General features: G+C 45.2%; 1 protein-coding gene across 1 annotated transcript in view; it reads left to right on the top strand.

Annotated features, from left to right (window-relative positions):
* Positions 1–13,912, top strand: part of LOC139265862 (cyclic AMP-dependent transcription factor ATF-5-like) — a 31,543-nt gene extending 17,631 nt beyond the window's left edge. The window contains exons 2-3 of the mRNA XM_070883379.1: positions 8,968–9,107; positions 9,419–13,912. Coding sequence (XP_070739480.1) covers positions 8,968–9,107; positions 9,419–9,462 — 184 coding nt within the window. The 3' untranslated portion in view covers positions 9,463–13,912. The remainder of the gene's footprint in view (positions 1–8,967; positions 9,108–9,418) is intronic.
* Positions 13,913–14,227: the final 315 nt, after the last annotated feature.

Here is a 14,227-nt window from a genome sequence, read left to right as displayed (position 1 = left end):
GGTCCTGCCCAGGTGCAGACCGTCCAGTTTGTACTGGTCCCAACTCCCCAAGAACCGGTTCCAATGCCCCAGGAATTTGAATCCCTCCCTGCTGCACCACTGCTCAAGCTGCAGAACACCAAAGGGCAAAATACGTTAGTGGGAGTTGTGTACAGACCTCCAAACAGTAGTAGTGATGTTGGGGAGGGCATCAAACAGGAAATTAGGGGTGCGTGCAATAAAGGTGTAGCAGTTATAATGGGTGACTTCAATATGCACATAGATTGGGCTAACCAAACTGGAAGCAATACGGTGGAGGAGGATTTCCTGGAGTGCATAAAGGATGGTTTTTTAGACCAATATGTCGAGGAACCAACTAGGGGGGAGGCCATCTTAGACTGGGTGTTGCGTAATGAGAGAGGATTAATTAGCAATCTCGTTGTGCGAGGCCCCTTGGGGAAGAGTGACCATAATATGGTGGAATTCTGCATTAGGATGGAGAATGAAACAGTTAATTCAGAGACCATGGTCCAGAACTTAAAAAAGGGTAACTTTGAAGGTATGAGGCATGAATTGGCTAGGATAGATTGGCGAATGATAATGAAGGGGTTGACTGTGGATGGGCAATGGCAGACATTTAGAGACCGCATGGATGAACTACAACAATTGTACATTCCTGTCTAGCGTAAAAATAAAAAAAGGGAAGGTGGCTCAACCATGGCTATCAAGGGAAATCAGGGATAGTATTAAAGCCAAGGAAGTGGCATACAAATTGGCCAGAAATAGCAGCGAACCCGGGGACTGGGAAAAATTTAGAACTCAGCAGAGGAGGACAAAGGGTTTGATTAGGGCAGGGAAAATGGAGTACGAGAAGAAGCTTGCACAACATTAAGACGGATTGCAAAAGTTTCTATAGATATGTAAAGAGAAAAAGGTTAGTAAAGACAAACGTAGGTCCCCTGCAGTCAGAATCAGGGGAGGTCATAACGGGGAACAAAGAAATGGCGGACCAATTGAACAAGTACTTTGGTTCGGTATTCACTAAGGAGGACACAAACAACCTTCTGTATATAAAAGGGGTCGGAGGGTCTAGTAAGGAGGAGGAACTGAGGGAAATCCTTATTAGTTGGGAAATTGTGTTGGGGAAATTGATGGGATTGAAGGTCGATAAATCTCCAGGGCCTGATGGACTGCATCCCAGAGTACTTAAGGAGGTGGCCTTGGAAATAGTGGATGCATTGACAGTCATTTTCCAACATTCCATTGACTCTGGATCAGTTCCTATGGAGTGGAGGGTAGCCAATGTAACCCCACTTTTAAAAAAAAAAGTAGGGAGAGAGATAACAGGGAATTATAGACCGGTCAGCCTGACATCGGTAGTGGGTAAAATGATGGAATCAATTATTAAGGATGTCATAGCAGCGCATTTGGAAAGAGGTGATATGATAGGTCCAAGTCAGCATGGATTTGTGAAAGGGAAATCATGCTTGACAAATCTTCTGGAATTTTTTGAGGATGTTTCCAGTAGAGTGGACAAGGGAGAACCAGTTGACGTGGTATATTTGGACTTTCAGAAGGCTTTCGACAAGGTCCCACACAAGAGATTAATGTGCAAAGTTAAAGCACATGGGATTGGGGCTAGTGTGCTGACATGGATTGAGAACTGGTTGTCAGACAGGAAGCAAAGAGTAGGAGTAAATGGGGACTTTTCAGAATGGCAGGCAGTGACTAGTGGGGTACCGCAAGGTTCTGTGCTGAGGCCCCAGCTGTTTAATGTACAGTGTAATGATTTAGACATTAAATGTAGTATCTCCAAATTTGCGGATGACACTAAGTTGGGTGGCAGTGTGAGCTGCGAGGAGGATGCTATGAGGCTGCAGAGTGACTTGGATAGGTTAGGTGAGTGGGCAAATGCATGGCAGATGAAGTATAATGTGGATAAATGTGAGGTTATCCACTTTGGTGGTAAAAACAGAGAGACAGACTATTATCTGAATGGTGACAGATTAGGAAAAGGGGAGGTGCAAAGAGACCTGGGTGTCATGGTATATCAGTCATTGAAGGTTGGCATGCAGGTACAGCAGGCGGTTAAGAAAGCAAATGGCATGTTGTCCTTCATAGCGAGGGGATTTGAGTACAGGGGCAGGGAGGTGTTGCTACAGTTGTACAGGGCCTTGGTGAGGCCACACCTGGAGTATTGTGTACAGTTTTGGTCTCCTAACCTGAGGAAGGACATTGTTGCTATTGAGGGAGTGTAGCGAAGGTTCACCAGACTGATTCCCGGGATGGCGGGACTGACCTATCAAGAAAGACTGGATCAACTGGGCTTGTATTCACTGGAGTTCAGAAGAATGAGGGGACCTCATAGAAACGTTTAAAATTCTGATGGTGTTCGACAGGTTAGATGCAGAAAGAATGTTCCCAATGTTGGGGAAGTCCAGAACCAGGGGACACAGTCTAAGGATAAGAGGTAAGCCATTTAGGACCGAGATGAGGAGGAATTTCTTTACCCAAAGAGTGTGAACCTGTGGAATTCTCTACCACAGAAAGTTGTTGAGGCCAATTCACTAAATAATTCAAAAAGGGGTTAGATGAAGTCCTTACTACTAGGGGGATCAAGGGGTATGGTGAGAAAGCAGGAATGGGGTACTAAAGTTGCATGTTCAGCCATGAACTCATTGAATGGCGGTGCAGGCTAGAAGGTCCGAATGGTCTACTCCTGCACCTATTTTCTATGTTTCTATGTTTCAAAGTGGACAACCTCACATTTAGCCACATTATACTTCATCTGCCATGCATTTGCCCACTCACCTAAGCTATCCAAGTCGCTCTGCAGCCTCTTAGCATCCTCCTCGCAGCTCACACTGCCACCCAACTTAGTGTCATCCGCAAATTTGGAGATACTACATTTAATCCCCTCGTCTAAATCATTAATATACAGTGTAAACAGCTGGGGCCCCAGCACAGAACCTTGCGGTACCCCACTACTCACCGCCTGCCATTCTGAAAAGTACCCATTTACTCCTACTCTTTGCTTCCTGTCTGACAACCATTTCTCAATGCATGTCAGCACACTACCCCCAATCCCATGTGCTTTAACTTTGCACATTAATCTCTTCTGTGGAACCTTGTTGAAAGCCTTCTGAATGTCCAAATATACCACATCAAATGGCTCTCTCTTGTCCACTCTACTGGAAACATCCTCAAAAAATTCCAGAAGATTTGTCAAGCATGATTTCCCTTTCACAAATCCATGCTGACTTGGACCTATCATGTCACCTCTTTCCAAATACGCTGCTATGACATCCTTAATAATTGATTCCATCATCTTACCCACTACCGATGTCAAGCTGACCAGTCTATAATTCCCTGTTTTCTCTCTCCCTCCTTTTTTAAAAAGTGGGATTACGTTGGCTACCCTCCACTCGATAGGAACTGATCCAGAGTCAATGGAATGTTGGAAAATGACTGTCAATGCATCCGCTATTTCCAAGGCCACCTCCTTAAGTACTCTGGGATGCAGACCATCAGGCCCTGGAGATTTATCAGCCTTCAATCCCATCAATTTCCCCAACACAATTTCCCGACTAATAAGGATTTCCCTCAGTTCCTCCTCCTTACTAGACCCTCTGACCCTTATTATATCCGGAATATTGTTAGTGTCCTCCTTAGTGAATACCGAACTAAAGTACTTGTTCATTTGGTCTGCCATTTCTTTGTTCCCCGTTATGACTTCCCTGATTCTGACTGCAGGGGACCTACATTTGTCTTTACTAACCTTTTTTTCTTTACATATCTCTCGAAACTTTTGCAATCCGTCTTAATGTTCCCTGCAAGCTTCTTCTCGTACTCCATTTTCCCTGCCCAAATCAAACCCTTTGTCCTCCTCTGCTGAGTTCTAAATTTCTCCCAGTCTCCGGGTTCGCTGCTATTTCTGGCCAATTTGTATGCCACTTCCTTGGCTTTAATACTATCCCTGATTTCCCTTGATAGCCACGGTTGACCCACCTTCGCTTTTTTATTTTTATGCCAGACAGGAATGTACAATTGTTGTAGTTCATCCATGCGGTCTCTAAATGTCTGCCATTGCCCATCCACAGTCAACCCCTCAAGTATCATTCGCCAATCAATCCTAGCCAATTCATGCCTCATACCTTCAAAGTTACCCTTCTTTAAGTTCTGGACCATGGTCTCTGAATTAACTGTTTCATTCTCCATCCTAATGCAGAATTCCACCATATTATGGTCACTCTTCCCCAAGGGGCCTCGCACAATGAGATTGCTAATTAATCCTCTCTCATTACACAACACCCAGTCTAAGATGGCCTCTTCCCTAGTTGGTTCCTCAACATATTGGTCTAGAAAACCATCCCTTATGTACTCCAGGAAATCCTCCTCCACCGTATTGCTTCCAGTTTGGCTAGCCCAATCTATGTGCATATTAAAGTCACCCATTATAATTGCTGCACCCTTATTGCATGCACCCATAATTTCCTGTTTGATGCCCTCCCCAACATCACTACTACTGTTTGGAGGTCTGTACACAACTCCCACTAATGTTTTTTGCCCTTTGGTGTTCTGCAGCTCTACCCATATAGATTCAACATCATTCAAGCTAATGTTATTCCTAACTATTGTATTAATCTCCTCTTTAACCAGCAATGCTACCCCACCTCCTTTTCCTTTTATTCTATCCTTCCTGAATGTTGAATTCCCCTGGATCTTGAGTTCCCAGCCCTGATCACCCTGGAGCCACGTCTCTGTATTCCCAATCACATCATATTTGTTAACATCTATTTACACAGTTAATTCATCCACCTTATTACGGATACTCCTTGCATTAAGACACAAAGCCTTCAGGCTTGTTTTTTTAACACCCTTTGTCCTTTTAGGATTTTGTTGTACAGTGGCCCTTTTTGTTCTTTGTCTTGCGTTTCTCTGCCCTCCACTTTTTCTCATCTCCTTTCTGTTTTTTGCTTTTGTCTCCTTTTTGTTTCCCTCTGTCTCCCTCCATTGGTTCCCATTCCCCTGCCATATTAGTGCTGTTGGGGAGGAGTTAAACTAGCAAACACTCCCCCCATGACATTGGTTTCGGTCCTGCCCAGGTGCAGACCGTCTGGTTTGTACTGGTCCCACCTCCCCCAGAACCGGTTCCAATGCCCCAGGAATTTGAATCCCTCCCTGCTGCACCACTGCTCAAGCCACGTATTCATCTGCGCTATCCTGCGGTTCCTACTCTGACTAACACGTGGTACTGGTAGCAATCCCGAGATTACTACTTTTGAGGTCCTACTTTTTAAATTTAGCTCTTAGCTCCTTAAATTCATTTCGTAGGACCTCATCCCTTTTTTTACCTATGTCATTGGTACCAATGTGCACCACTACAACTGGCCGTTCTCCCTCCCTTTTTAGAATGTCCTGCACCCGCTCCGAGACATCCTTGACCTTTGCACCAGGGAGGCAACATACTATCCTGGAGTCTCGGTTGCGGCCGCAGAAACGCCTATCTATTCCCCTAACAATTGAATCCCCTATCACTATCGCTCTCCCACTCTTTTTCCTGCCCTCCTGTGCAACAGAGCCAGCCACGGTGCCATGAACTTGGCTGCTGCTGCCCTCCCCTGATGAGTCATCTCCCTCAACAATCCTCAAAGCAGTGTATTTGTTTTGCAGGGGGATGACCACAGAGGACCCTTGCACTACCTTCTTTGCACTGCTCTTCCTGCTGGTCTTCCATTCCCTATCTGGCTGTGGACCCTTCTCCTGTGGTGTGACCAACTCGCTACACGTGCTACTCACGTCATTCTCAGCATCGTGGATGCTCCAGAGTGAATCCACCCTCAGCTCCAACTCCGTAACGCGGACCGTCAGGAGCTGGAGGTGGATACACTTCCCGCACACGTAGTCGTCAGGGACACTGGAGTCATCCCTGAGTTCCCACATGGTACAGGAGGAGCATAACATGTGACCGAGCTGTCCTGCCATGACTTAACCTTTAGATAGGCAACAATAATGTTAAAGTTTACTCACTGCTATAGAAGAGAAGAAAGAAAAACCACTCACCAATCACCAGCCAATCACTTACCCGTTTGGCTGTGACATCACCTTTCTGTTTCTTTTTACTTCTTTTTTGCCTTCTCCCTGTAGCTGCACAAGCACGCCTCACAAACCCCGGACTCGCGCTGCTCCAACTGCCCCCGCCTCACTCTCCCACTGGGCCTTTTATAGGCCTCACCAACCCCAGACTCGCGCTGCTACAACTGCCGCCGCCTCACTCTCCCGCTGGGCCTTTTATAGGCCTCACCAACTCCGGACTCGCGCTGCTCCAACTGCCGCCGCCTCACTCTCCCACTGGGCCTTTTATAGGCCTCACCAACCCCGGACTCACGCTGCTCCAACTGCCGCCGCCTCACTCTCCCGCTGGGCCTTTTATAGGCCTCACCAACTCCGGACTCGCGCTGCTCCAACTGCCGCCGCCTCACTCTCCCGCTGGGCCTTTTATAGGCCTCACCAACCCCGGACTCGCGCTGCTCCAACTGCCTACTCCTGCTCCTATTTCTTATGTTCTTATGATAAGGAGGGTTTAATGGAACTGATTACAGTGCTGGTTCAACAGTTACCAAGCCAGAGGCTGAGAAAAAATTATTAAGGATGTTCTTGGTTGCTCCTGCCACTTGAGGGAAAACAGCCTTTATATAACTCAACTCGGTTTTTAAAATTAAATAGTAAAGAAGCTTCGGTGCTTGAAATCTTCATGAAAGCCCTGGGCAGAGCAGAAATCTTCAGTGTGTTGTAACAGGGGCCTTTTTGCTCCTACACAAATTTCAAGTTTGCCTGCCTGATTATCCAGACTCGATTGACTGCCCCAGTTGACATTTCTACATGAAATGGAATAATTAGTCTTATATCTGTAGCATATTTGGTGATAGCTTGACAATGAATCTTTTTCAATAGGTCCTTAATGGAGACTGTATAACAGAAACCTTTGCTGCCCCTCTCACCTTCACTCCGTGCGCATTTTATTTGGTAGTGTTGTTTTGACAGTTACAATGCCAGTGGCCTGGAAACGAGCTCCTGTAGGATCCAAGGACACTGCTGACACATTTAAAGAACTTTATTTCATAGACTGCATAACACTGGAGCTTGGCAGGTGCTGTCTAATTTTAAAGCACAAAATTTAGGCCTTCCAACCAATTTCATGCCCCATAAGAGTCCAAGTTGAGCAATGCACAGCAATTGCAGACGAATGAGGGAAAATACAGGAGTCAATGCAATTTAACAGCAGCGAGGTCCTCTGATAATGTGCCTGCCATTTAAAACCAGCTTAATATCTTGAATTCACATCAGACTAGATCGGCTGGATCTGAAATGACTGCTAATTGTTCTGTAACTAGGGATTCTAACTTTGGTTGGATGTATTTCTGGTGGTTTCATCACATAACCTCCCATCTCCAACTGCTCCCCCGCCCCCCTCCATCCTCCCCATCCCTCCCGCCATCGGTCGCCTGACACACCTATCCGTGCAGCACATCGCTTTTCCTCGCGAATTGGCGATCTATCAGATCCTTCAGTACCCGATTGCATGATTCTGGATTGTCAAGTGACATTTTTCTCGCATTTCCAATATTTTTATAATGAATAAACAAAAGAGTTCAGAGAAAATGAAAAACAAACATTTGTTTTTAATGCCCCTGTGATTTTTGCCCCAGTTGCTCATTGCAATGTCCCGGAGATTAATCTTTAATTCTTGGAGAGTCCATGACACTCCTGGAGTTGTTATAAAATGGAATATTGCATGGCTGAGGGAATTACTATTATTTCTTGTGTTCTACTTTCTTGAAATGTACTTTCCCCAGTTAAAAAAAACACTTAATAAAGCACTTATTTATTTAGAAAAAAGCTCAACAACTGCGTGGTTCTTCAATTGCAGTGACCACGCAGAACTGCATGTTCTTTTCTAATATTATCACCATCGGTAAAAATGTGACTGTTAGAACTTCCGATACACTTCAAGGGGGCCGAAATTGGTCGAAACCGATGTTCCGCCCATTTCTCGGCAGTCTGCCGGCAGTATATCGTTCTATACCGCCGGCATACCACTGAAACTGAAGGCGGCAAAATTGGTAAAAAATGTTTTGGTGTTATGTCGGCAGTATGTCAGTGGTCTGCTTCGGGTGGTATGCATCTTAGTAGTCGAACAAGATCAACTCTCTGTTCGATGGGCGATGCGACACGGAACTGCGCATGCGCAAATTGTTTTTCCCGATTCTTTTTTTCACAAGCGTTTTACCTGCGATTTTGGGGGTCAGGGGTCACCCACGCATGAGCAGTGAGTTGAGGAGGAGAGAGAGTGAGAAGGAGCAGCAAGGTAGTCAAAGGCCAGTGAGTTTGAAAATAAATAGCACAGTGGTAAAAACATTGGTAGAAACTAATAATTATTCAGTTTCAACACAAGAACAGATATTTAAGAAGGGAAAATTAATATCCAGAAAAATATTATGCCAATGTTAAAGAAAACATCCAAGCACAGGAATATCGAGAAGGAGGGGAGGTTGAGGGCGCCTGCCTTCGATGAAATGGAGTTACCTGCCCTTCTGGAGCATATCACAGTACTCCGACCTCACCAAGGGTGGTCGTAGAAAGCCCCTCCCAAAGAAGTACATCCGAATTTAGGACGAGATCGGGGAGGCTGCGTCCTCGAAGTACGATGGTACGCACTGTGGAAAGGTACTGTAAGTGGTGGAACAACCCTGGTGAGGGTGGCAAGAGTAAGTAATGATTTTATTTATGCCCCCCCCCATGTGCTATGTACCATGTAAATGTAGGTTCAGTGTCACACGGATGATGTTATTTATCTTAAAGTGATGTATTCCTGTTTTTCAGGCAATGACAAGAGGATCAATGCAGTAATGTGTGTGTGTGCGCGTGTGTCTGTGCCATGTTAAATGGATTGAAGATTTATACTTTGATTTACTTTACTTTCTGCAGAGGAAGACATCAGCGTCGCACGGGGGACGGCCCCACAACCCAGGAGCCGCTTACAGATATCGAGATCCGTGCCCTGTCCTTGGTTGGGGATAGCAACCGTGCCACCACCGGCATTGGAGCTGACCCACTCACACAGGATGGTAAGTTGAATACAATCCAGTCTGTGTTGCGGTCCTCTCATGTCATGTAATCTAACTGTAACTGTAATGTTGGCCTGATGTAATGTAATGTAAGTTTATTGCACTGTAATGTTGGCCTCATGTGATGTATTGCAATGTTGGGAGTATGTAATACAATTCATATATGTATTCTGTCTGCGATATATAATACAGTACTGCAACAGTGGTGAATATTTAAGTAAGACTGTGATAAGTCACTGTATTATGAATTAATGTAACCCTCACCCCTTCCCTGCTGCCAAGCTTTTTTAAATGTTGTTTTGTACTTCCAGACTCTGATGATTCAGACCACAGTGATACCAACTGTTACGTATAGGAGAACTCCATGAGGCTGAGTACTGTAAGCTAAATTTAGTGTGACCTTAGTCTTATTTATTACAACTCCAGAGTGTCTAAACAACATGGCAGCCAACCTTTTATACTGGCCCTGCACGTGTGTGCAGGTGACCATTAGGACTAACAGTCGCGCCCTCTGGTGGCAAGTATAACATAGTTACATACATAACACCAACGACAGCCTCCACTTCTGGCGTCACCCAGCCCTCTCCTGATGAGGAAGAAGAAGAAGAACAGGAAGAGCCGCTGATCTGGCAGCCAGTGGAGGTGGAGATGGAGGAGGATGCAACAGCTCCATCTGGGACAACTGGAACATCATCCACCATGGAGTCTATAATCATGGAATTCTCCCATGGGTCCTCTGAATCTGCTGGACCAAGCCGTGCGCAGCAAGGCAGCCCCAGTGTTGTAGCACCTTTGCCTCAGCGACGGAGGTTGGTACAGGAAAGGTCGGTTGCTGTAGGCGTGTACCAGGACATGATGTGTCTGTCACAGGCTAGCGTCGACATCGAGAGCTGCTCAAGGCCATGACTACAATAGCCACTAAGTGTGGTTCTATCAGAGTGGCAATTGGAGGAAAGGTTGCATATGATTGCCGCGATGGAGCGAACCGCCGACGCAGTCGAAGTCATGCAGCAATTGACAGGATGGGAACATGGCGCGGGACCCCCACGTGTCATAGTAGTCAGGTCGACAGCACCTGAGGGTGGGGAGCTGACATCCTCTCCCAGCCCTGATGCCTCGCCTTCCACATCACAAGCTTCTCTTGAGGTCCCAGTTATATTGCCTGCAATGTCTCACTCCCCCCCGCAACGACAGCAATGGCACTTGGGTGTGGTGCTGCATGCTGGCTTGGTTATATACCCGGGGAGGGACATGCCCACGGGCACTAGGAAAGGGAAGGACGGGAGTAAGAAAAGGGGGAATAGTCCCAAGGGTGGTGTACCATGCGGCCGTGGAAGGGGCAGAGGGCGTGGGCGGGGAAAGTAAAGGGATTGTTATTAAAGTTATAAAATGTTTGTTAAATTTGATATTAAAGTTTTGTAAGTTGTGTTAAAGTTTTTATTAAAGTTGTAACAGTTGTTAATTTTTACAAAATTTTGAAATTGTTGTACATTTTTAAAATTTTTAGATAAATGTTTGAATTGAATTTAAGCACTCTTGTACAGTGTCAAACTTTTGGGGTAACAGGCATGAATGTCCCAAAACGCAGCTCTCCACATTCAAGCAAAGCATTCATTTATGGGCTGCTGACGTAACAATTTAGCAGTGGCATACGCTCCGCGTGCCCTCTGCTGTGGTATTGGGGGTGATGCCATGGGTTCATCGGCAAGCATCTCGTCATAAACATAAGAACATAAGAATTAGGAACAGGAGTAGGCCATCTAGCCCCTCGAGCCTGCTCCGCCATTCAACAAGATCATGGCTGATCTGGCCATGGACACAGCTCCACTTACCCGCCCTCTCCCCGTAACCCTTAATTCCCCTATTGGTTAAAAATCTATCTATCTGTGATTTGAATACATTCAATGAGCTAGCCTTAACTGCTTCCTTGGGCAGAGAATTCCACAGATTCACAACCCTCTGGGAGAAGAAATTCCTTCTCAACTCGGTTTTAAATTGGCTCCCCCGTATTTTGAGGCTGTGCCCCCTAGTTCTAGTCTCCCCTATCAGTGGAAACAACCTCTCTGCCTCTATCTTGTCTATCCCTTTCATTATTTTAAATGTTTCTATAAGATCACCCCTCATCCTTCTGAACTCCAACGAGTAAAGACCCAGTCTACTCAATCTATCATAAGGTAACCCCCTCATCTCCGGAATCAGCCTAGTGAATCGTCTCTGTACCCCCTCCAAAGCTAGTATATCCTTCCTTAAGTAAGGTGACCAAAACTGCACGCAGTACTCCAGGTGCAGCCTTACCAATACCCTATACAGTTGCAGCAGGACCTCCCTGCTTTTGTACTCCATCCCTCTCGCAATGAAGGCCAACATTCCATTCGCCTTCCTGATTACCTGCTGCACCTGCAAACTAACTTTTTGGGATTCATGCACAAGGACCCCCAGGTCCCTCTGCACCTCAGCATGTTATAATTTCTCCCCATTTAAATAATATTTGCTTTTACTGTTTTTTTCCCCAAGGTGGATGACCTCAAACTTTGCGACATTGTATTCCATCTGCCAAACCTTCGCCCATTCGCTTAACCTATCCAAATCTCTTTGCAGCCTCTCTGTGTCCTCTACACAACCCGCTTTCCCACTAATCTTTGTGTCATCTGCAAATGTTGTTACACTACACTTTGTCCCCACTTCCAGGTCATCTATGTATATTGTAAACAGTTGTGGTCCCAGCACCGATCCCTGTGGCACACCACTAACCATCGATTTCCAACCCGAAAAGGAACCATTTATCCCGACTCTCTGCTTTCTGTTCGCCAGCCAATTCTCTATCCATGCTAATACATTTCCTCTGACTCCGCGTACCTCTATCTTCTGCAGTAACCTTTTGTGTGGCACCTTATCGAATGCCTTTTGGAAATCCAAATACACCACATCCATCGGTACACCTCTATCCACCATGCTTGTTATATCCTCAAAGAATTCTAGTAAATTAGTTAAACATGATTTCCCCTTCATGAATCCATGCTGCATCTGCTTGATTGCACTATTCCTATCTAGATGTCCTGCTATTTCTTCCTTAATGATAGTTTCAAGCATTTTCCCCACTACAGATGTTAAACTAACCGGCCTATAGTTACCTGCCTTTTGTCTGCCCCCTTTTTTAAACAGAGGCGTTACATTAGCTGCTTTCCAATCCGCTGGTACCTCCCCAGAGTCCAGAGAATTTTGGTAGATTATAACGAATTCATCTGCTATAACTTCCGCTTATCTCTTTTAATACCTTGGGATGCATTTCATCAGGACCAGGGGACTTGTCTACCTTGAGTCCCATTAACCTGTCCAGCACTACCCCCCTAGTGATAATGATTGTCTCAAGGTCCTCCCTTCCCACATTCCCGTGACCAGCAATTTTTGGCATGGTTTTTGTGTCTTCCACTGTGAAGACCGAAGCAAAATAATTATTTAAGGTCTCAGCCATTTCCACATTTCCCATTATTAAATCCCCCTTCTCATCTTCTAAGGGACCAACATTTACCTTAGTCATTCTTTTCCGTTTTATATATCTGTAAAAGCTTTTACTATCTGTTTTTACGTTTTGCGCAAGTTTACCTTCGAAATCTATTTTTCCTTTCTTTATTGCTTTTTTAGTCATTCTTTGCTGTTGTTTAAAATTTTCCCAATCCTCTAGTTTCCCACTAACCTTGACCACCTTACACACACTGGTTTTTAATTTGATACTCTCCTTTATTTCCTTGGTTATTCACGGCCGGTTATCCCTTCTCTTACCGCCCTTCTTTTTCACTGGAATATATTTTTGTTGCGCACTATGAAAGAGCTCCTTAAAAGTCTTCCACTGTTCCTCAATTGTGCCACCGTTTAGTCTGTGTCTCCAGTCTACTTTAGCCAAATCTGCCCTCATCCCACTGTAGTCCCCTTTGTTTAAGCATAGTATGCTCGTTTCTGATACAACTTCCTCACCCTCAATCTGTATTACAAATTCAACCATACTGTGATCACTCATTCCGAGAGGATCTTTTACTTGGAGATCGTTTATTTTTCCTGTCTCATTACACAGGACCAAATGTAAGATAGCTTGCTCCCTTGTAGGTTCTGTTACATACTGTTCTAAGAAACAACCCCGTATGCATTCTATGAATTCCTCCTCCAGGCTACCCCGTGCGATTTGAGTTGACCAATCGCTATGTAGGTTAAAATCCCCCATGATTACTGCCGTTCCTTTTTCACATGCCTCCATTATTCCTTTGATTATTGCCCGCCCCACCATGATGTTATTATTTGGGGGCCTATAAACTACGCCCACCAGTGAATTTTTCCCCTTACTATCTCTAATCTCCACCCACAATGATTGAACATTTTGTTCATTAGAGCCAATATCGTCTCTCACAACTGCCCTGATATCATCCTTTATTAACAGAGCTACCCCACCTCCTTTCCCTTCTTGTCTATCTTTCCAATTCGTCAGATACCCCTGTATGTTTAATTCCCAGTCTTGGCCACCCTGCAACCATGTTTCTGTAATGGCCACCAAATCGTACCCATTCGTAATGATTTGTGCCATCAATTCATTTACTTTATTTCGAATGCTGCGTGCATTTAGGTAGAGTGTTTTCATCCTAGTTTTTAAACCATGATTTTTAGTTTTGACCCCTCCTGCAGCCCCTTTATATTCAGTGGCCCTTTTTGTTTTTTGCCTTGGGTTTCTCTGCCCTCCATTTTTAATCATCTCCTTTCTGTCTTTTGCTTTTGTCTCCTTTTTGTTTCCCTCTGTCTCCCTGCATTGGTTCCCATCCCCCTGCCATATTAGTTTAACTCCTCCCCAACAGCACTAGCAAACACTCCCCCTAGGACATTGGTTCTGGTCCTGCCCAGGTGCAGACCGTCCGGTTTGTACTGGTCCCACCTCCCCCAGAACCGGTTCCAATGCCCCAGGAATTTGAATCCCTCCCTGCTGCACCACTGCTCAAGCCACGTATTCATCTGCGCTATCCTGCGATTCCTACTCTGACTAGCACGTGGCACTGGTAGCAATCCCGAGATTACTACTTTTGAGGTCCTACTTTTTAATTTAGCTCCTAGCTCCTTAAATTCGTCTCGTAGGACCGCAT

This window comes from Pristiophorus japonicus, chromosome 6 (genome assembly GCF_044704955.1).
Source record: "Pristiophorus japonicus isolate sPriJap1 chromosome 6, sPriJap1.hap1, whole genome shotgun sequence".
Classification (NCBI taxonomy): Eukaryota; Metazoa; Chordata; class Chondrichthyes; family Pristiophoridae; genus Pristiophorus; species Pristiophorus japonicus.
This window is presented reverse-complemented; position numbering and strand designations above follow the sequence as displayed.